General features: G+C 37.9%; 1 protein-coding gene across 3 annotated transcripts in view; it reads right to left on the bottom strand.

Moving 5' to 3' along the window:
* The window catches only part of cadm1b (cell adhesion molecule 1b), a 181,198-nt gene extending 162,996 nt beyond the window's left edge, over positions 1-18,202 (bottom strand). Inside the window, exon 1 of one of the 3 annotated variants that reach the window (XM_088427627.1) lies at positions 18,054-18,202. In XM_088427627.1, coding sequence (XP_088283753.1) covers positions 18,054-18,129 — 76 coding nt within the window. In that variant the 5' untranslated portion in view covers positions 18,130-18,202. The remainder of the gene's footprint in view (positions 1-18,053) is intronic. The other 2 variants (XM_088427628.1, XM_088427626.1) reach the window with 2 other exon arrangements.
* Between the last annotated feature and the right edge of the window lie 4,461 nt (positions 18,203-22,663).

Here is a 22,663-nt window from a genome sequence, read left to right as displayed (position 1 = left end):
GAAACAATCAGCTCAAACTTTACGAGATGTTTTGATGAAGGTGACAAATAGAATTCATGTTGTACATTTTTTACAAGCGTGACGCTGAGATGATCGTGGCTCGGATCACTACGCCTTCATTTTTACCCAGCTCTTGCATATGCCGGGATTTGATATAAATCCGTTCATTATTGAGTGGAAAAAAAAAGAAGGATTTAGGAAAATTCTCTTAAACATCTTCTTGGGACTCAGCCTATTCATTTGTCCACTGTTGTGGACGTTTGTATTTATTTATATCTATATGTCTATACCTTTTGACTCATTGCTGCTACCCCACTATGTCATAATGGCCTCAGTCGAGGACATGCTGGTCTATCTATATATATATATATATATATATATATATATATATGTTTTTTGAGTATGTTGGTTTATTTAAGTTTATTTTGGGGTCATGCAAAGTGCTTCCTGTGTGATGTCAGTGTTAGTGACATGCTAACAATGCGAACATCAGACCAAAGTGGTATGTTACATAAGTGTTTTTATGTGAATATGTATAATGTTAGCCGTAGTTATTGTAAATTTGATGTTTATTGGTTCTACGGTGTAAATTGTTGGTGGGAAGTGTGGATGAAACAAGTAAAGATGAAAAGTGGAAGACCACAGTAAACATCAATGCAGAAAACTATTTTGTGGGCAAACCGGCATATTAACGAATGATAAATATGCATCATGAACTGTATCAAATATGGTAGACATCACTGGTTACGATAACGTTTTACATTACAGGCATGTTTGGCGCAACCGCTAGTGTCTATATTACATGCCAACAATGTCACCTTTTGTACCTTGAATTCTCTCTCGTTATTAGAGACAACTTTTCTCCGCCGAGGCTGAATTTTTCGTAACAAGAGTCGTTCGTGAGTAGCTGTACCGTTGCACTGGCAAAAACTATCCCTTAACATTATCAACACAATGACTGACAGATTTATTAAATTGATGCGGGTGGGGTAAATTGAAAAGAATTGAAAAGAAAAATCGAGAATAAAATCTAAAAATGAAAATCGGTGTATAGGGCAGGGAATAGCGACGGCAAGACTCTTAACTCAATGGCGAAACTTTTCCATGAATCCCGAGTGACATGTTGACTGATATTTTGATAGAGAGCAATACAGCAGCCTTCGGGTCAAACCCATTCATTCCGTCGCACGGCACCTCCAGGCCCGTTCAGGCGTAGCCGTACGCTAACAAAACCATTTACATCTCTCGAGCAGCCCATCCAGCATTTCCAATAAAACGTCTGAATTGATGGATGTCATCTTAGTGCTCATAGGCATTAACTCCACTGGCGAGCTTCCTCACAATAACAATATGCTGCCATTTTATGAGGTCCGGAAAAAGCTATTCTTTTTCATGAGCTCTGTTTACATGTATTGACGTGTTTTACGCTCCAAGCTACGAAGCAGACTCAAGTCGTAAAATTAGTTTATACTTGTTTTTATTCAGAAATAAATAAATAAATCACAGCGTGTATGCAGGCTCTCTTTTGTGTAAAAACCATAAACGATAGTTATAGTCAAACTCCCCTTCAAATCAAACCCAATAAAAAGACTTCAAGATTTCAAGGTTCTCAACCTTTTTCAATGATGAAAATCATAAAAAAATGAAAAAATAAAACAAAGTCACTGGTAAAAAACTGAAAAAAACAAAACAAAAAAAAAAAACTGTCACGGATAAGCCGCTCTGTACTATAAGTTTGTAACATCAGATTTTTATCTATTTGGCAATTTTTATTTAAAACTCTTGAAAAGATTATTTAATTTATACATACTGTAATTTGTAAATTTTTAATGATACTTGAACTTTAGCGGTGGATTGTCTCCTAGGGGCAAATCCCCCCCCTCAAAAAACCTGCAGATAAGCCGTACTGGACTATAAACCGCAAGGCTCAAATCATGAGAAAAAAGTTGCAGCTCATAGTCTGCAAAACGGTAATAAAATGCGTGTGGTGCTTTTTCCTTCACGGTTTGTGCGCTTAGTCTGTGTATGACAATTACAAATTCCAAAATGTTACTCAAAAGACTAAAGGTTTTGAGATAATGAATTTCTATTGTGCATGGTGTTATCTAGAGAATTTCATTGTTCCGACTGTCACTGTATGTCGCTGGTATAAATATACAAACAAAGACATTATTTGCAGTGCATAATTTAGGAGCAAATACATACAATAAATTCATTTCTCCTGACACGCCTGATGATCTCTCATATAGTGGTCACAGTTGTTGGGAATCGCTGATGTATAGAAATATTATATCTATTGTTCCTTTGGGTGTGTTTTTCTTCTTTTACGGTAATTCAACTAAACACACAAAATGCAGCCGCACCTCGAGACGAATAAATACATGTCTTTTAATGCGCCGTGTCCCGAAACAAACCTTTCGCGGAGCTTTTTCAAGGTAATGGTCTCACACCTAAGTGTAGCTTGGCCGTTTACAAAGGACATTAGGTCTTCAATAACAACGGAAGCCATTATGAGCATTTTAGCCAGAGTGGTTCAGGCCGCATCCGCCTCTCTCTGGTCGTGACATCCATACATATATACACAAGATACAGCAGCTTTTCCCACGAGGTGGGACACAAGTGCCAATAGCAGGGAGCCTAAACAAACCGACTAAGGTTATACAGTTAGCCCTTCCAGTGAGTCACTGGCTTTGAACTGGAAGCAAAACAGTACACGGTAAATGTGTAGAGTGAGGAATTGTTATGACGATTCTAACCAGAGACTCGCGCATTGTCTCACGCGCACAAAACCGGGAATCAAAGCGGAGCGCTCAAACGACAGGCTGACGACAAGTGAATGGCGGGAGCGCAGAGCGCTTACAGCGAACGGAGAAAGCTTACACAAAAGAGACTGATCTTTTTTTTCCACCCCCGACGTGCAGACTTGCAGGGGCAAAAAATCCATATGTTCGATAAACAGCATGAGAGCTGAACAAAGTTCATTTTCCGCACGGAAAAAGTAGAACGTACTGAACTGATATCTTGGCACATGGCGTCGTACCGTACTTGTGATGCGGTGTACAGATAAGTTGGGACTCAATGATATGGATTTTTTTTTTTTGGGGTCAGATGGCAATAAAATTACGCTTATCAATCAATAGGTCGATTAGTATTAAAGCTTGTATCATGAAAACAATAACTGTCAGTTGCTTGGTACACTTTTATTTTGAAGTCGGTTCTGAGTCCCGATACAAACGGCGCAACGCCGCTCTGGAATCACATGCGGAGAACAAACGCCGATGACATTAAAATATGGAACCTGTTGCCAGTTTTTACTGGTGGCTCGACCACCATTAGAGCTGCACCCAGCATGAATTAGCCGCTAGCTAGCGGCGCTTGTGGGCTCCGTGTCGGCTAGTGTGATTGATGAAATTCCAAATTATAATAAAAGAAATCTAGGTATGAGATTTAGAATTATTGGAGCCTCTGTCACAGCGTGTGTGACTTTGAGGAAGCACAGCTGTCGGGCACACCTACAAGACACGTGATGGGCTCCTGGAACAACCATGGGAGTTGGGGCGGGAGTAGATTTCAACTCCTGCCCTGACCTCCTGCAATCAGCCAATGATTTATCTTCTCCCACCCCAACTCCCATGGTCATGCCAGGAGCCAATCACGTGTCTTGTAGGCGTGCCCGAGATCTGTGCAAAGCTGCAGAGTGTTGTAAATCTCTTACCGAGATTTCTTTTGTTATGAATTGGAATTTCAAGTGGAAACTTTAATTGTTATCATGTTTGCTGAGGTAGAACCTTCACCCTAATTAGACTTTCAGGGCCGCTAATATAACCGCTGCTCTATGTGAGACTACTGCCTTATATAAAGTATAAATACAGGTAATATCAGGTAAATCTGTATGAATCAGGTATCCACATACACATGCATGAAAATTCATACTGCAGGATATTTGAATATCAAAAATAGGTGCATCTAGAGTTGTAAATACTGTGTATTATTTATTTTATTTTTTTTATTATTGGAGATTTGAAATGCACTTTTATCAGCCAGGCACAATGATGAACATACACACAAATCAAAAATACCTCTGTGAAAATGTCAAAAGTAAAATAACATTACAAGATTTGAAAACAAATATTGTGAGTTAGCTGTAACTACCCACCCCTTCGCGTCAAACGAGAATCACACGTCACCCCGAGACTTTACCATTTTTTATCCAGCTAGACTTTTGTTTCCACAAGTTGATCAAGCTTCCAGTCCAGAAGCACGACAAAAGAAACAAAACATTTTCAGTCAAATGTGGAATAAAGCCCATAGCTCATTAAGGAGGACCCAACAAAAGCACCCCCAGAGGAAAGAAAGAATGGAAAAAGAACAAAAACTGGTGCTGATTTTGAGATGGTATTAGCCTCTAATTACTTGCCAAACCACTGTGGGGTTACGTCTGATTTTAGAAGCTTGCTGCATAACAGAGAACAATCAACTGTTGTGTATACAGAAGAAACAACAAAAGGTTAGGTCTGGGAAAACATTGAGATCATTTACCGTATTTTCCGCCCGATAAGGCGCACCTAAAAGCATTCCATTTTCTCACAAACGACAGTGCGCCTAATAATCCGGTGCGCCTTATACGGTGCATAAACCACTACTTTTCATTTTTGGAGGATGATAAAAATAACTTAATCGCCATGTAAATTCTTCAATTTTTACCTCTGCATTGAAGCGATACATGTATCTATTACAATTAAAATTTTGATAACACCATGTTTGATATTTTTTAAGCGGTCTATATGCTCCAATTTTGAAGCGATTTACATGAGGAAAAGCACAATTTTACAAAATAAATCCAGAACCTTTTATGTTTTAAATCAACAAAACAATATATTTTAAGGTGTTTGATTGCAATTTGATTGAACATTTTAAGTTTAATATTCCACTGAATTAGAATTCATGACCTGTGAGGTTGGCTGTGTTTATGTTGTTTTGCCTCCCTCTTCAGCCGTTTTTAAGTAATTGATCTTACTTTCTGGTTGCGTAAAACTGCCTGCATGCGGGGCCAATTTCATGGCGTCACTAAGATGCTGGTATGCTATTGGTCGGCGTCACTAATATTTCGATATGCTAAAGACTTGATCTCATGTGAGTGGTCCAATATTGTATTTATTGGGCATTTTAGTGCTTAATTCAAACTTTAATTGGTTGGCCATGGGTCCCAAGCTTGCTAGTGATGTTAAAGATGATAGTATGGAAACGAAACTGGAGATAATCAAGAAATACAGTACGAAGAAGGCTAGGCTAGGCTACAGTCACAAGGGATTATGGCCGTAAGAATCTCAAGTCAATGTCACTCAAAGGTAAATAAAATGTCATTTTTCCTTTATATATTTTTTATTCATGTTATTCTATTGCATACATGTGTATTATATATAATTAGCATTTACTATACTATTTTGTTAGCAATTTTTAATATGTATACACAATTAATTATCATAGGTTTCTATTGTCCGCCATATTACGATTTCGCCTTATGATCCCAACTCCGGAACGGATAAATTTCGTATGGCGGGGGTCAATCTAAAAAGAAAAAAGGGTAACGTTGAGTCTCCCTATTATTATGAACATAGGTTCATGGTACAGAATTATTGATTCCACATGTCCGGTTATCCCAGACTTCTGCTCTCTATCGGCTCAGTCTCGCTGCCCGATGTTGTAAACACATACGTCAATATTTGGACTTTTTGTACACGGATGGACGATGAACGGATCCATATTATCGTCCTTATGGATGAAACATGACATGTTTTGAGTTGACCAGTCGATGGTTCGGCAGCGTCTTGTTAGATACAAAACGCGGTGCCATTTGAGAGCCGGCACGTCAGCTCCATATTTCCTCCCAAATACATTTAGCTGTCATCCGCGATGTAAACAATGTGACTTTGACTTTCCCCTTCCATTAGCTGTATTGCCTCCCCGCGTGCGTATATGTGTGCGCGCATGCAGTGCAATGACTCAAGTATAAGAAATAATCAATAGGATCCCGGTCGGGCCCGTTGTGCTTGGTCTGCACACTCCCGATCAGCCTGACAAAGACGGATTGGGGCGCCACGTCCGAGAGTAATTAAGATGGTGTGTCGTCACGCGGATGAAATCAGGAGCAGAACGTCCCCGAGGCGGGCGGCGCAAAACCGCTTAAAGAGGACATACTGTATTATGGGAGAGTGACTTTTTGATTGCTCGTACGGTGGGGGCTCACTTTACGGGGTTAAGTTCCTATAGTGGTGACGTAATCCTTTGTGTTTTTCGGAAAGAGCGTTGTATGCAAAAGTATGAAACAAGTACACCAATATATATATATATATATATATATATATATATATATATATATATATATATATATATATATATATATATAAAACATTGTATATATGAATTACTGTCTGAGTAATGTTATATAGTATGTTCACTACGTTCAGAAGACGCTATGAAAACATTGATTATGAGTTTGAGCTGCTGTTTTAACTCTGCAGTATTCTGTTGAAAAAATCCATCCATTCATCCATTTTCAAGAAATATTTTGGTGATAAAGACGCAGACATGTTCAGTCTGATGTTGCCGACCCATCGTCCAAAAAAATACGGTAATTATTAATCATTTAAAAATAAATCAACGCATTTGACGAGAATTCTCGTTATTGGCACACAAGTGTTACGTATTTTCAAAGACTTGAGATCTCTCGAGATTTTCAGAAGTGTAAAATGTAAAACTAGGAACCCTTTGCAGCGAGGCCTGACCGATTAAACGTCCTAGCGATAAAAAGGCCCAAATTATCATTTTTACTTAATTTTTAATATATTTTTTTTAAATGCAAAATATGTAAATAAGAGCGCAGAGACAATGTAAAATGGAAAATTTTGTGACATTTAAAAAACAATTATTCTACTGGGGTATACTGTATAGAGGACCAACAAGGAAGTATGTATGTATTTATTTACCTATTTTAAACAGCATATTAACAGTTGACCCCCAAAACCTGCTCTCACATTTTTACACCCCAAAGTAGAGGATGAGTACCAGTATGAACGTCTATGCAAGAAGAAGCAAACAACCAAACAAGATTCAAACCCAGAACAGGAATGTCAGTGTAACAAAAAAACCCGAATATACCTTGAAGCCTAAACACATCATCAGCCCGAAGCGAGAGCAAAATATTCCGACGGGGCAAACCGAGAGGCAGCCAAAGGTCTCGCAATCGCTCTTTTTGGTCACTTCATCTTTCCAAGATAAAGATTAAAGGTCAGGTGACTGCGCGGGAGACAGCTGGCCTTGCATCTTGTTTATCTGCTCAAGTAAGATAAGTCACAGTTGCCATTAATCGAGTCTCGGAGAAACAGAGTCAAAATAGAGTGCGCTGCCTGGTTGCTACCAGCAGAGGCGCTGTAGACTTGGTCTCAACATAAAGAAGGCAAAAAACAATGATATCAATGCTAGCGCACAACAGAAGTTCCAAACTTTCGGAAAGATTCGTAAATATAAACAACAATGATAGAGAATTTTTTTTTTATATCCACACGAGCGCTCAATTACAGTTTTTTTTTTTTTTTAACCATTACGATGGTAGGACTTACAGGCAAAAAATGTGTGTGTTCTACATTGCTTTGTACTTAGGTATTTTAACTTTAAAATACTGAAAAATATGCAAAAATCTGATGATTTTTTTAAATGTGTAATTATTTGGGTAGCGATATTTTACACTCAAAAAAAAAAACAACAAAAAAAAACTAATACCTTTCAACATAAGAACTGGAATAAGAGTCGTCTGACGTTTCCTGGTTATAGGAGCGTTAATATCGGCCAATTAAATCAGCCGGACAATTAATCAGTCGGGTGTGAAGTTTATGAAACGAAGGTACAAAAAATGTTCATCATTTTATGGCAGGCGCTTGAGAGTTTGAAACTTTATGCCAGCAATCCTAACAATCAGCAAACAAATAAAAATAAACACCAACCAAATTACAAAACAAGCTTTTCAAATTCAGTTTTGTAGTTTTAACGGATCCACTTCGACTTTTTTTTATTCCATCCATGAGGAGTGCTGTTTAAATTAAATTCGAGAAACATTAACCGCGGGTAGAAGGAGGAGAAAAAAGAACGGTAATGCGGACGGACGCGGTTATTCTAATGTTGCCCCCGTGTTTTTTCCACACATCCCGCCGCGTAAGCGAATAACGTTTCATATGTGCGCATAAATGCATCGGCAAACAGCACTCTGGCTGGAGAGGTGTTAAGAAAAAAAAAAAAAAAACATTACCTATCCCTTAAATTTCAAAACAAGATATTAAATCAGGTCCACAAATTGATTTCCATCTTTCATTTTTATTCTTATCGGAGAGTGACAGCTGCGGCACGTTATTGTTCTATTAGGGGATGTAAAGGTTTATCTGTGACTACGTATTATGCATTTTATGAACAATTTAACACCGGGGGTTCGGCAAATTGGTCGTCAAATGGCAGTTTAGCAAATTCCGCGAATGAGAGGCTTCTTGCTGTTTAATGCCACTCCCACTTACGTTCGTTGTCGAGCTAACCACTAAGAAAATACATATAGCGCTTTAAAAATGAAAAACAACCATAATTTGGCCATTAAGTGTGCTAGCTTGATTTTGTGAACCCATTTACAGCACTTTGCTGCAGAATCACAGATTTCAGATTGGTTAAATACGTATTATTGAATATTTTTATATTCGATTCTTGAACCGATTCTTCCGTCAGTTAATTGAATAATCAGATAAAAGTAGATTTGCGTACAGTGTATTAATCACTTTTTTTTACTTCCTGTTAATTTAACAAGAACTTATTTTTATTTGGGATTGTTTAGTGTTTGAATAATTGCTAAACAACAAGTAAACAATAGCAAATGAGAGGAATTAATGTTGTATTCACTAAGCTTTTTGGAAACAGATCCAGTAACTGCTTCGGTAATTGTTTTCGAAGAAAAAGCAGATGTTTGCAAGAGTCTTATTTTGTTTGGACAAAAAAGATAATATTGAAGAATTAATAACAATTTCGAACAATTTCGTGAAACAATGGCTCTCAGCCATTACTCAACTATTAAAATAGTTGTCGATTAGTTCATTGTCAGCTAATCGATTCATTTTAGCAGCTACATTTTTAAGCTAATGGCAGCTACATTTTTGTTTTTATCAGGGAAAAAAAAAAAACCTCGTTCGGCCGTTTTTCGCAGTTTTCTCTCTCTCTCTCTCTATATATATATATATATATATATATATATATATATATATATATATATATATATATATATATGATATATATATATATATATATGATCTCTCTCTCTCTCTCTCTCTATATATATATATATATATATATATGAAGAGAGAGAGAGAGAGAGAGAGAGAGAGAGAATTTACTCAAAATACATTTTTCCCAAAATACAGCCTTTGGAATTTTAAATTGCATCCTACTACATTGTGATGTCGATGTGAATTTGATGAAGTGTTCAGCTTCACTCAAAAGCCATCATTCTAACTCATGCCATGTGACTGTAATGCAAAGGTTCCCTTGAATTCAATGATAGAATGATAGCCCGTGCCAGAAACATTTACGACTGTGGTTGGGGAAAAAAAAAAAAAAAAAAAGGAGTGAGGAGAGAGAGCAAGGTCAGAGCGAGTCTACGTTCATTTGGGCAGAAGCAATGATGCGTATTGGTTTTAGTTGGGTATAAAACAAAGTGGAATAAGAGAGTAAGCAAAGCGTATAATGCTTATAAGAGGCAATAAAGGGACAATAAAAGCAGAGTGAAAAATGTAGAAGGGTGAAGAAAGGTGGAAGAAGGGCTAGACATTGGGTAGAACTAATCAATTGTGAACATTAGTCTTCATTAAAAAAAAAAAAAAATATATATATATATATATATATATATATATATATATATATATATATATATATTTACACATACATATATGTGTTTGTGTGTGTGTGTGATGCTAGTTTTGATTTTTGAGGGACAAAAAAAAAACTTCATTGCCTTAATCATGTAAATTCTTCCATTAATACCTCTGCATTTTAGTTCAAAATGTATTTTTTTGCCTTTAAATTTTTATACCACCCTGTTTGAAATTTTGTATGTATTATCTGCTCCAATTTTAACGCAGTTTATATGGGAACAAGGGGCGAAAAAAAAGTGGGATTTTGTAAAAACGCAACCCCAGCCACCGATGTAGCTTCTACTCTTTGCGCCTTATAATGCGGTGTGCCTTATATATGAAAACGATTTTAAAATGGATAATTTGTTGAATGTGTGCCTTACGATCCGGTTCACCTTATAGTGCGGAAAATACGGTAATATTGTTTTGTTGAGGATCAAGAATATAACAGGATTGTTGAATTATGTCTACTTGTACTGCTACACCATTTGTGTTTAACTTCTAAAACAGTGACTATCGATCCAACTATTAACTTGTTAATAGCATTTTACATTGTGTGTTAGCATGAAGCTAAGAAGCGCAAAGCTATGTGTTCATTGCCAGTAGTCAACACATAATCGTTTTTTGTTCGGTCTAACATTAAACTTGAACCGATGACAGCAAACAGACTGAAACCGCTTATGCTGCACTTAAGTTGAGTCATTCATATCTCAAGACACCATTTACAACTTTGCTAGCCATAGTTTTGGAAACTCAAGAAACTTGATCTCCAAAAAAAAAAAAAAATTACAGGATTTTCAAATTACACGCCACCACTGAATGAACCAGAGTCAGTCCGGGAAGTTTATTTTGCGGGGCACCGGCGAGCGCTGACAACCCGCCGTCCAGAAGCTGTGATTTTGCCACGACACAAACGGCAGCCAGAGATTGAGATACCGGGAATGTTCCGCGCAAAACCGCCCATCGGCGCAACGAGAGGCGTGTGATTGTAGCCTCCGCCGCGGCGCCGCAGACTGAAACGCATCCATCCGTAAAGCGCGGAAATCATTCCTTAAAATAAGCGGCGGGGACGTGAGGCGGAATCCAATGGCGTGTTTGTAAAGCCCAAAACGAGTTTGGTGTGTAACACGGAAGGGGAAATAGTAATCTCGTTCGGGTTTAATGGCGGTTTGTGATTGCTCCATCAGCCATGCTAATGTGGCCTGTGTGTCCCATTTCGGGTTTTCCCTCCCGATTGTTAGCGTTGCGGCGACCCCGGCCAATGGGATGAGAGCAAGTGGAAAAGAATGTGCTATTGATGCTCGTTTTCCTCATTAACACTGAAGACCGTAGTTATGAATGGACGCTTCTGTCCACGTCGCTATTAAAAGGCGCCGTCATCCTACGTTTGTCCTAATTGAAGGTTTTCTACAGTTCTACTTCAGAAAAAATGCTTCCCAAGGTTTCACAGCTCTTTTTCCCTTTTAATATGTTTGCGACATGATTCAGAGATGACTGCGCAATTTGCCTGACCTTGTAGGAAATTAATATATTTTCACATTCACCCACCCCTGCACATGGGTCCCCTGTAAAGACCCCTTCTTTACAAACTTTCTTCCACCCAACCATCGCCGGCTTGAAAACTCCATATTTGCTTTGAGCGGTGAGAAACCTTTGCTCCCCAGATCAATTTTATTGGATTTCTGCGTGAGAGTACAGACACGCTTCTGGTGTAAATCAGTGATTTTCAACTAGTGCGCCACGAGAGATCATCAGGTGCTCGGTGGGAAATTTGCACTCGGTTGGTTTGAAAATTAATTATTGCACCTTTAGTTGACTATGCAAGAGATTTAGATCGGGAAATTCCACGGATAACATGGACCCGTGTATAATACCAACCAAAATCACCCGTGAAAATGTAATTTCTTCTCTGTTCATTTGTATGATTCCGTTTGCTGTTTCCCAGGTATCTTTTCTTATCAGAAGGATTCAAATCAATTCAAATTATTGATTTATAAAACCACGTTAAAAAAAATACTACTTTCCAAAACCAATGATTAAGGGTTTACACGGCGTTTTAAAAATCTTGTTCTTGACTGGCACTGCTTTTAAATGTTGCCCTTTTAATTACAGTATGTGAAGAATATTGAGCTATGTTGTGAATGAAATGCACAACGAATGAGTATTTGTTTTTCTTTGTGGTTTTATAACCCCTGCGTACTGGTTAAAAGATGCTAAACAATGCGGGGAGTCATTTTCTTTTTAAGCCCTCTGTAAAATAATCCCTTTAACTTTCTTTTAAAAAAATAATGAAATTATTTTCCACAGAACTGTGCAGAATAAGAACTTCCATTACTAAGTACATAATTAACCCACGTCCACTTTTTATGATTTTTATTTTTATTTTTTTTGGAGTGATGCTCTGGGCTGAACAATAAATTATATTCACACCTAAAAGCTAATGTAGTAATATGCATTTTCCCCAAATTGCAAGGGCTAGAATTGGCAGAAAAAAAGAAAAAAAAAAATTATATATATATACACACACACACACACACATATACTATATATATATACATGTATATATATATATATATATATTTTTTTTTTTTTGAGCCACCGCCATTTATCATAAACCATTTTAACTGAATTTTTGATAAGAATTGTATTATATTCATCTCAATTTTCGCTGACATAAAGGCCTGTTTTAGTGTGCATCATATATATATATATATATATATATATATATATATATATATATATATATATATATATATATACACACACACTGTACAAGAACAAAGGAGTGCTGGCCATGTAAAGTGTGATGAAGAAAATGGAAGTGGCCCAAATGACTCTTGACCAAGTATCCAGTCAGTGACACTACTCAATGCGAAGCTCCCATCCAATAATAAGATTAGTTAGCAGCACATTAAGTAGAGCCATGCATTATCTAGCAATTAGTGTGGGGGGGCTTATTAAGCCATTTAATGTAAATTTAATGAGCAATAAATTCAATTTCTTTAAATAGAAGAGCGAATTATTGTTACAAATGATGTACTGGAGTGATCTAATGCACAGGGCTCACACGTGGGCACTATCAACGGGCCATTAAGTGCAGGATTATTATCATTCTCCGGCGCGCTGCTGGAATAAGTCTTTTTATGAAGTAAGGTGCGTGAATTATTAACCAACTGACGGCAAAAATAAAAAAAGTCATTTTTTTTAAGTGACATGGTTGCTTTGGTTGTGTTTGGCTTTGTTGACTGCAAGACAAATCACTTCAATTTTTAATTCAAAGGAGACCATTTTTCATGATTGAAAAAGCTCCTCTGTGTCCTGGGATTTGCTAAAAATGTGCCAGAGATTTAAAAAATAAATAAATAAAAATACAGCGCTTACTCCCCTTAGCCGCTTTCTCTAGCATCACTGAGATGATCATGGTTTGAGAGGGAGGGTTTGTCTTATGCAAATGAGCCAATACTCACCATGCCGCTTTTTAACGCTAATTTGTGTTTGTCACTCTGTTCATGTTGCCTTTGACGTAAGAGTTTGCCCGCTTGACAATGGCCACCTTCGCCCTCAGCAAGCTTCAGAATCACAGAAATAAGGTTGACTAATTTCACATTACACGGATGGGCTACAACTCTAAAGTATTCGTATAAAAGCAATTAAAATTCCACATTCCTCTGATGAATGGAGTGATGTTTGAGCATTCAAACCTGAGAAAGTGAGACTTTTTCAGGAGTTCATCCCTGATCAAATAAAATAAAGAAATCACGCCTTCAAATCACACTTTTCTATTTCTGCACTTCAGGTGACATCCCTTTTCTCAGCTCCATTTGCGTCAACACACAATTACCACTTGATAAAAAGACTATCAGAATTAGAATTAGTTCCTTTACACTCCACTCAAATCCATCAAGTGTGCATACATGCATAAAAACCTTTGTGGTTCAACTTTTATGGTTAATTTGCCCCATTTATTAGTTTGGCAAACTTATGACGAAACACACTAACCCCACACCACAATGTCTAGCGTGCATGCAGCAACGTTTAAAGTATACATATTTAATGTATTCCTCTGGCACTAGACTGCAATAAGCAATCACGTCCACAACATTATTGTGTTTCAAATAGCTTTCAACCTCTGGAGTCATTATTTGGGAATTTAGAGACGGTTACGTAAAATAAAATGCATATTTTATCACGCCATTTTTTGTGTGTGTGCACTAGTTAAGGGGTACTTGGCTGAAAACATATTTCACAGGGGGGTACATCACAAAGAAGATTGAGAACCGCTGGATCAGACCATCAAATCCTTATAATATTGGCAAAGGAGACCAGAAATTCAGAACATCAGAGTGTACTGCACGGCTTTTAAAAACTGGTTCACTTGTTTCATTTTGACACAGTTTAGAATCAATGATTGGTCATAAAATGGCAGACGACTGCGTGTGCGCCTTTGACGAAAAAAAAAAAAAAATCTTTTGACGACCCCCTCCACCACAACACTAAGTCAAATCTGAGCGATCTCAACACTTAAATCATCACCGAGAGAACAGAATAGAGAGACGGACAACACGATCACTCACGCTGGCAAACTGCTGGCTGCCAGGCAGCGGTGGGCTGGTGGGGGGCTACCAACCCCCCCACCCCCCGCCCGTAACAAGTGTATGTTTCCTTTTGTTTCTCTGAGACCGCGTCCCTCAGCAGCGCCCGCGGGCTCGGTGACAGCTCCGCATTGATCCACTTCGCCATCGCTCAGGCCTGACGAATGGCTTCAAAGCGACAATAAGTGGGCTACCTTTTCTCGCGTGAAGCCGTCTGATACCGAGACCCCTCCCCCGGGGGGAGGATGTGTCGTGACGACTCATGATAAGCACATGATTAACAATCGTAATCTGGTATTAAGCACTTTTACGTGTGTGTCACCCGTAATCCAATGTCGGTATCAGTTTAAGGCAGCGGTAGCAAGAAGGGGGGTATAGATATTTGATTGATTTTGTTATCTTTATTACAAGGTATCGTCTCGGTATCGGTACTCAGGATGGCAGCGGACACGAATTGCTAGAAAATTGCCATTCATTTTTGAAGAATTTGGGGGGAAAATGCTATGCTAATAGGTCGGTCTTCCTTTAAAACAGCGCTTCTCAAATAGTGGGGCACGAGGTGATGCCAGGGGGGGCGCGGATGACCCCAGGGAATGGTTTTTGTCATGTGAAGCGTAATTACAATAAAATCAGAATTTTCATCATTTTATTTGAAGTTTCAGGCACTATGAAGCACTTTTTTTCAGTTTTAGACTAAGCTGTAACCCGTATAAACGTTGTTGTAAATAATTAACAGTTGTTGAAAGTTGATTTGTATTGCTTTTTCTTTTAAGTTTTAAAAGAATGCAGGTTTAGGTATATACAATTTTATAGATAACTAAATTATTTATAGTCAGTTATTTGGTTAATATTACATTTTTTAAGTCTTTTTTTTTAAACACATTAGTACATGATAACATAAGACAAAATCTAATGAGATTCATATCACACACACCAATGGCTTGTTGAATACCCCTGTTATAGGACAAAGTAGGGTAAAAAATTACATGATCTGCCTCTTTTTCATATCTTCATTATTCTAACTGTTAACTGTACATTTAAAAAATATTTTTTTTGTCCAACAAAATTATTTGCTCATTCAATCAGTCATCTGAATATTTACTCTTCAAAGTATCGGAATTGAGCCCAATTATACTGTCTGTCAATCTAAGTTGCTTCACCATTTGTGGTCAAATATTGGTCCATTAAAGTGATGCTTTTTGCCAGCCTTTTTCTGGCGTTCTCATTATTATCAATAAGCTAAATGAGACAAAGTTTTGGTTGCTTTGAATCCACTGTGTGCAATTTTCCTGTGTGTTTGTGTCCTCCAAAATCAACCGGGAGCAACAATAAACAGCTTCAAGCCTTCTTTGAAGAAGAACTGTTTACAACACTATGTGACACATTGCTGCTCCTTGTAAAGCGAGTTGACTTGACTCCCTGCACTTCTAGTGTGAGCACTTTTGCCACCTCTGGCTTAAAGATTGTTTTTTTTTTTTTTCCATCCGCATTCCAGCTGGCGCAAGTCCGAATGCTAGTCATCTACTGAGTGCCAGGACGCATACACAATATATTATTCCCTTTGACTATGAGGTTAATTAAATTAACGTGAGGATGGGGAGGAGGGGCGTGGAGGGGAAGACAATGCCGAATGCGGTTCCACTCCAATTCAATGAATAATACAATCAAGAACTGTGAAATACAAGCTTCACAGCCAGCTACGGAGCAATTCATTAGATACAATGCAGCATATATATATTATATATATATATGTACCTGAAGAATTGAGATTCTAACCCAGAACCACAGAACTGTGAAGCAGATATGGTAACTACTAGTCAAGTGATAAGTGATTTTAAGTGACAGCGGATTAATGAAACACGAAGTTAACAGGACGGGGGCAGTATGTAAACATGAACGCACAACAGCACATCAGACATAATGACTGCTATTATCTTTTTTTCCCTTCAAGGGAAAAATGAGGGCTATTTGAGGAAACAGTGAATTTAATTGACAAGTGACAAAACGTTAGACGAAAGTAATGCTGATCATCATCAAATATGTCATATTTACACACTATAAAATATTTTAAACTGTCTATATTTGAAATGGGGTAGTATGGATTACAGATGCCATTTTGGACTGATGAACAATTTGCTGTAATGTATCAAGGTCTTGTGGAAGTTGTCAATACCAGTCCCCGATACAGGTGCCCAAAAAAAAAAAAAATCTAAGTAAGTCCTCCTCGCCAGTAGTTGGCACCAGACTGCAGCAGTTTGAGAAATCTGGTATTGGTACTCTTTGTTGTTGCCGCACTCCTGATTTTGTTTCAGTAAGACAGCAACGTTAATTGCATGCAGCCACTTGAGACATCCTTAAAAAGCCCACTATGTCCTCAACTGAGCACACTAGGACTTAATGTCCAATGAGTCAAAAAGGTATAAACCAAAAAATAATGTTCACTACAGAGACAAATTAATAAGCTGGGTCTCAGGAAGGTATCAAAATGACTACAGGTATCAGTACATGGTATCGGTTGAAGTGTTTCTCTCTTAGTGAGCAAAAATAGTACAAATCTGCTCAGCAGATAAAAGTCAATGTGTGAAAACTGGAACAAAAAGTGAGCATATGGTGAAAATGTACTTCAGGTTTGGCAAGCTTGTTTTGCACTTTTTTTGTGCTTTGTGGACTTGTTGATGCGTTCACTGAACCATTTGCAGCCGCCCCCCCCCCCCCCCAAACACTTGAATTCAACTGAAAAAAAAAACTATATACGTTCCATTTTTACACAAGCCAATAAGTGACAACAGCAGCAACAACAACACAAAATACACCGCTGAGGCAGATCGAACCCAGCAGCATGCTGACATTTTACCCGCTGTATATGCGCCACCGGTGTCAGCGGGGGTATCTCACAAGCAAACGCACACACATACTCACTAAACACACACAGATAGACTGACGCATGCAACTCTGTTGCAACCGCGAATGTCTTTTGCAAGGAAACGATCAGGCAGCGAAAGTACACACATTCGTGCGCAGACATGTCAGTAGTTAACACACACACACACACTTAAAGGAAGACACGGTGAGTGGAAACACAGCTGCAATGCGTGTTTTCCCGCCTGCGTGTACAGTTAGGATTGTAGTATCACCGCATGCTCCAGGACGTCCAACTTGATTCAAACCGCGCTACTTTCTTGTTGCACCCTCAATCGTGCGCTACTTTCCCCACGCATATTTGACACATCGCGCCGGAACTACTGACAACACCTTTAAAACCAACGCCGGATCGGCTACCGGGATGCGTTATGTGCTGTGACAATCGCATATTTTCGTCGCTGACTCCGATCTCGGCGTGGAAGGGTGCAAAGGAGAAAGACGCTGAAAAAGCAAGAGGACTCTCGTGCGCCATCGCTGCGCGCAAACAACTTGTGCCAACACCCCCCTTGGCGCTCTCTCCATGCCCCCCCCCCCCCCCCCCCCTGCGCTTTTTAAACGGCTGCGTCGTAAACGTTGCAATCGCGAATGCATTCCAACTTACCTTTGAGGAAGAAGGCGACAGAAATCACGACAAGAGAGAGGGGGAGAACGAGAGATCCGCTTGCAGAGCTCGCCATGTTGGACACCTGCTGGAGACTGGCGGCGTTCGATCACCTAGAGCGGGCCATGGGATGGAAATGTGCACCCATGAGGAGAAGAGAGGGAGGGCAGAGAGGAGGGGACGGCCGGTGGGAGGGGGAGGGATCAAACGTTGAGCGTGCCATCATCAAGCATTCTGCATTATGTTGAAAAAGGCAAGCGGGACTCTGCAGGCATTGCGCGCTTAACGTTGTTTTTGGACGTACAGAAAATATGTTCATGGATCGAGGTAAAATGTCAACGCATATATGAAAATGTAAATAGTAAGTTGGGATAATACATCGTTATGATATCTATTATACATCATAGTTATTAAATATTACATATATAATGTAGTTGAGAAGTAATATCAACATATTTTGAATTATTTCAATGTTTGGCGAATATCGTTCAATGAAATTACGTGCGTGAAAATTTGTATGACTGGGAGAATCTCAAATTTCTCAAATTAAACATGACATTATTTTTAATTTCTGACTTTCTGGACATTTTTCCCCAATTATGATCAAAGCTTTTTATATGTGTGCATGCGTGTGGAACAGGCGGATTATAACTGGAATTGGTGTAAAACCTTTCCACTAAAATTTCAATGTTTAAAATACAGTGAGTGCACCTGTAGCTGCTTTTACAACTTTTATTTGAATAGTAACTTGCCTGTGCAAAAATCACAAATAATATCCAACGATACACACACATATATACATATAATATAAAGTAAACATACTGTAGATTACGTACATATATACTGTTTGATTTTTTTATGCACATACATATAAAAATATATGCCTATAAACATATTTACTGTATATACACATACATATACTGTATAGCACACATATACGTTACATATATTCATGAAATACTGACAGCTGCCACAATAATGCATGTGCTACTGTAATGGCACTCAAAACTCAGCATTTCTATCAAAAATGTTTGTATTGGCTATCATTTCATCGAGAAAAAGTGACTATGTGTGATTCATTACAGTCAAATTCGTGTTTTATGAGAAGAAAGAGCTGAAACTGGAAATAAGGGGTAGAAATAAAAAGATGTTTGCCTTGGCTCTCTATCATGTTCAATGTTACTACAGACTGCCCCCTGTCTTTTACTGGAATATTGCACTTTAAAAATGTAATACTACTGTAGTCCTATCATGAAGCGGAGGCTTGGATCACAGCAGACATTCATGTAGAGTTGCCCAAAAAAAAACAAAAAAAAACCCCAAAAGAATAATTAACACAATGTGTCTTCTTTTCATAAAAGTTAGCACCCTGGGAATTGGAAACGTTGGGGGAGCGTGACGATCTCCACGCATCCAAACGCCACAAAAGGCCGCTAATTGCGCAATCTATTCGACGGGGCCCGCCGTGTCAGTCCTCATTCCATGGATGAGCAGATAGCATTTACAAGTTCACTGCTCGCTCCCTCTCTCTCTTTCTCTCTCTCCCCCCTCTCCCTCGCTCGCTCTCTCTCCATACAGATTGAATTGCGCCCATCAAATTTATTTCAGATGTTATTATCTGTGGCAGCTTGCCAGTTGCCAGTTCTGCCTGCCACTCACACAATCAATGTCTCCGCAAGGTGTTTTCAACATTACACACACGCACACAGCTAAATGTGGCAAAAGTACTCCCGCTTTCTATTTGAGTAGAAGTACAAATACTTTGACTAAAACTCCTTTACTTAAGTAAAAGTAACAAGTAGAAAATTTAAAATGTGCTCATGTATTATGTTTTAAAAAAGTATGAATGATTTAATCCCGAACATATACTGTGTATATATATATATATATATATATATATATATATATATATATATATATATGTATATAAAACTACAGTATACTGTTGGTATATACAAAAGAGAAGGATAAAATTGAGAGTAAAGCCAAACATCAACAAAATCATACTCTGTTCAAAAGGGAGTAGGAAGAACCAAAAATACAGTTTGTTTTTTTTCATTTCCTACTACTTTTAGGTATTCTTGTATAATATTATGTTAGTATTGCGACACAGATATACACTATGTACTGTATATATAAATACATTATAATTCGGTATAAATAGCAATATATAAATAAACATATATGGCACGTGTATAGATTTTATAAAAAAAAACTATAAAAATATATTTACAATCATAAATATAGCTACATACATATTCCTACAGATATGACAAGATGCTACATAATTCATATAACACCCTGTATATGCATAAACTACGCGGCTGAAATATAAACACATAATATATATGCATATGTTCTATATAACCAACTAACAACTTATAATAACATCTCAGAGTTTTATAATTCTATTCATTTTTTTTCATACCACTTAAACTGTAGAAAAAAACAAAATTGTGTACCGTTTTGGAGCTAGCTTGTGTTGAACCTTGCTATCATTGGCCAATATTGCAGATGTGTTATGACAACGTTAATAGTGCAAAGTGGAGACGTTCAATTTCATATGTATGATTACAAAAAAAAAGAATCATGTCAAGCACAGATAATTGGAAAAAATATCACTCAAATTCAGTATCAATGTAATTGTAATGCAGATCCCAGCCATGCTGCTCCAAAGTATTCTTGAGAACCAGTCTGCTCTTCTTTTTTTTTTTTCTTTTTTAAATATGACAGTTGGTTTTGTTCTCTCTCTTTTTTTGAATTCCTGTTCCAAAATGGAGGAGAAAAGGAATTGGGTGCCTGGACCCAGCAGGATGAATAATGGATAAGAATGGATCAGATGACTGAACTGCTTCATCTGGCTCCTCAGTAGTAATGGCCCACCACACACACTTGCGCACATTTTATGTTCGAGTGAGTGTGTGCACTATTAGAGGCTGGCTGGGTGGCCTGCAGAAAAAAAAAAATGCTAAAAATTAACAAAAGCAATGGGCGGAACGATCCAAATATTGATACCAATGTTGACACCGATTGATATCAGTGTTTCAGTGATTTCAGTGTTTTATTGTATTTTTAAGTGAATTAATACCAATATTGATACCAATGTTGATACCGATTGATATCAGTGTTTTAGTGATTTCAGTGTTTTATTGTATTTTTAAAAGAGTTGCTTAAAGATTATTTTTATTTAGTGGTTCTCATCGAATATTAAATCATCCATTGCTCCATTCTACTGTCGGCATGTGTCACGTCTCGCTGGGCGACACATTTTTTTTTTTTTCTAATCTAAGTCCCGCCTCCGCGTCTCGTCTGATTCTACTGTAATGTCGTCGCCTGACTGTTGAAGGCGCCATCAGTCATTACAGCAGCTTGTTTTTCCCATGTTTTGTTTTCATAGCCTATCCACGCACACTAGCGGCTATTTAATTTGAGCTCCCGTCAGCATTCGCTTTTTCAATTTGCGTGAAAAGTGCTAATAAAAGATTTTCTCTGGCGCGGGTCGCTTTCTTGGTTTTAATGTTTGATTAGAAATGCAATGGTTTTAAATTAAGATTTCTTCCGCACCCCCCCCCTCCTCCCCGCATCCCCTCTTGCTCTTGCTAAGGGAATCAATCAAATTAGCGGAAATTGAATTATTTGAGATGCTAATCTATTTAGGCAAAAACCGTTCACCATGAAAATGTTTTCCTCCTGTTGTGAAGGGAAGAATAATTGAATCAGAGCCTTGCAAGTGACCCACCCACACCCCAACCAATTCCCCCCCCCCCTCCCAGGAATGAGTGTGTTCAATTTACAAGAGACATTTATAGTTGCAAATCCAGCCAATTTTATGATACTCTCGCTAAGTAAGCATTTAGCAGTCATTTTCAAAATGTACCTAAAAAAAAAAGACAAAGCAGAGCTTTTACTGCTAAAAAGTACATTCATAATTATTGTAGATACCATAGCATAATGCACAAATAAAAAGTTGAACATTAACACAGTGCTCAAAAGGTGCTGGTGTGCCTCAAGGGTCCATACTGAGCCATTTTTTTTTATTTATGTTTTCAATTATTTTGATTCAGTGCTGCATTTTGTGTGAGCATCTCTTTGCAGTTTTTACTACAGAGATTCTCAATCCCTTTTTTCAATAGCATACACCATGTGAATTACAGTATTTTTCCCAGAAAAAAAATACTTGGCATGGATTTATTGGACTACATTTCTGATGGTATCTCTACGTATATTTCATTTAGCAACTTCAGGAGCTAGAAAGTGTAAAATTGCTTTTATTTCTTGATTCTCTTCCCTGAAAATTGTGTACCTGGGTAAAACCTAAATAAAGGCATCCAACATTTTGCACAAGACTTACTGTGATACAATTTAGAGGAAAAAAAAAATGTTTCATGTTCCACTTTATTTGTTCTTAATTTGGAAAGAAAACTACACTGTTCATGTCACGCCATTAAAAAGGCATTAAGTTTGGTTTATTGATACCCGAAGAAACCATTTTAAAATGTCACGTACCCCCTCAAATGTCCTCACATGTCACCATGGGTACATGCATCCCCATTTGAGAACCAATCATTTACAAATGAGCTGGCCCATGTGTCTTTGTTTTCAGAATCAAT

Source organism: Hippichthys cyanospilos, chromosome 11 (genome assembly GCF_059441005.1).
Source record: "Hippichthys cyanospilos isolate Australia breed blue-spotted pipefish chromosome 11, RoL_Hcya_1.0, whole genome shotgun sequence".
NCBI lineage: Eukaryota > Metazoa > Chordata > Actinopteri > Syngnathiformes > Syngnathidae > Hippichthys > Hippichthys cyanospilos.
This window is presented reverse-complemented; position numbering and strand designations above follow the sequence as displayed.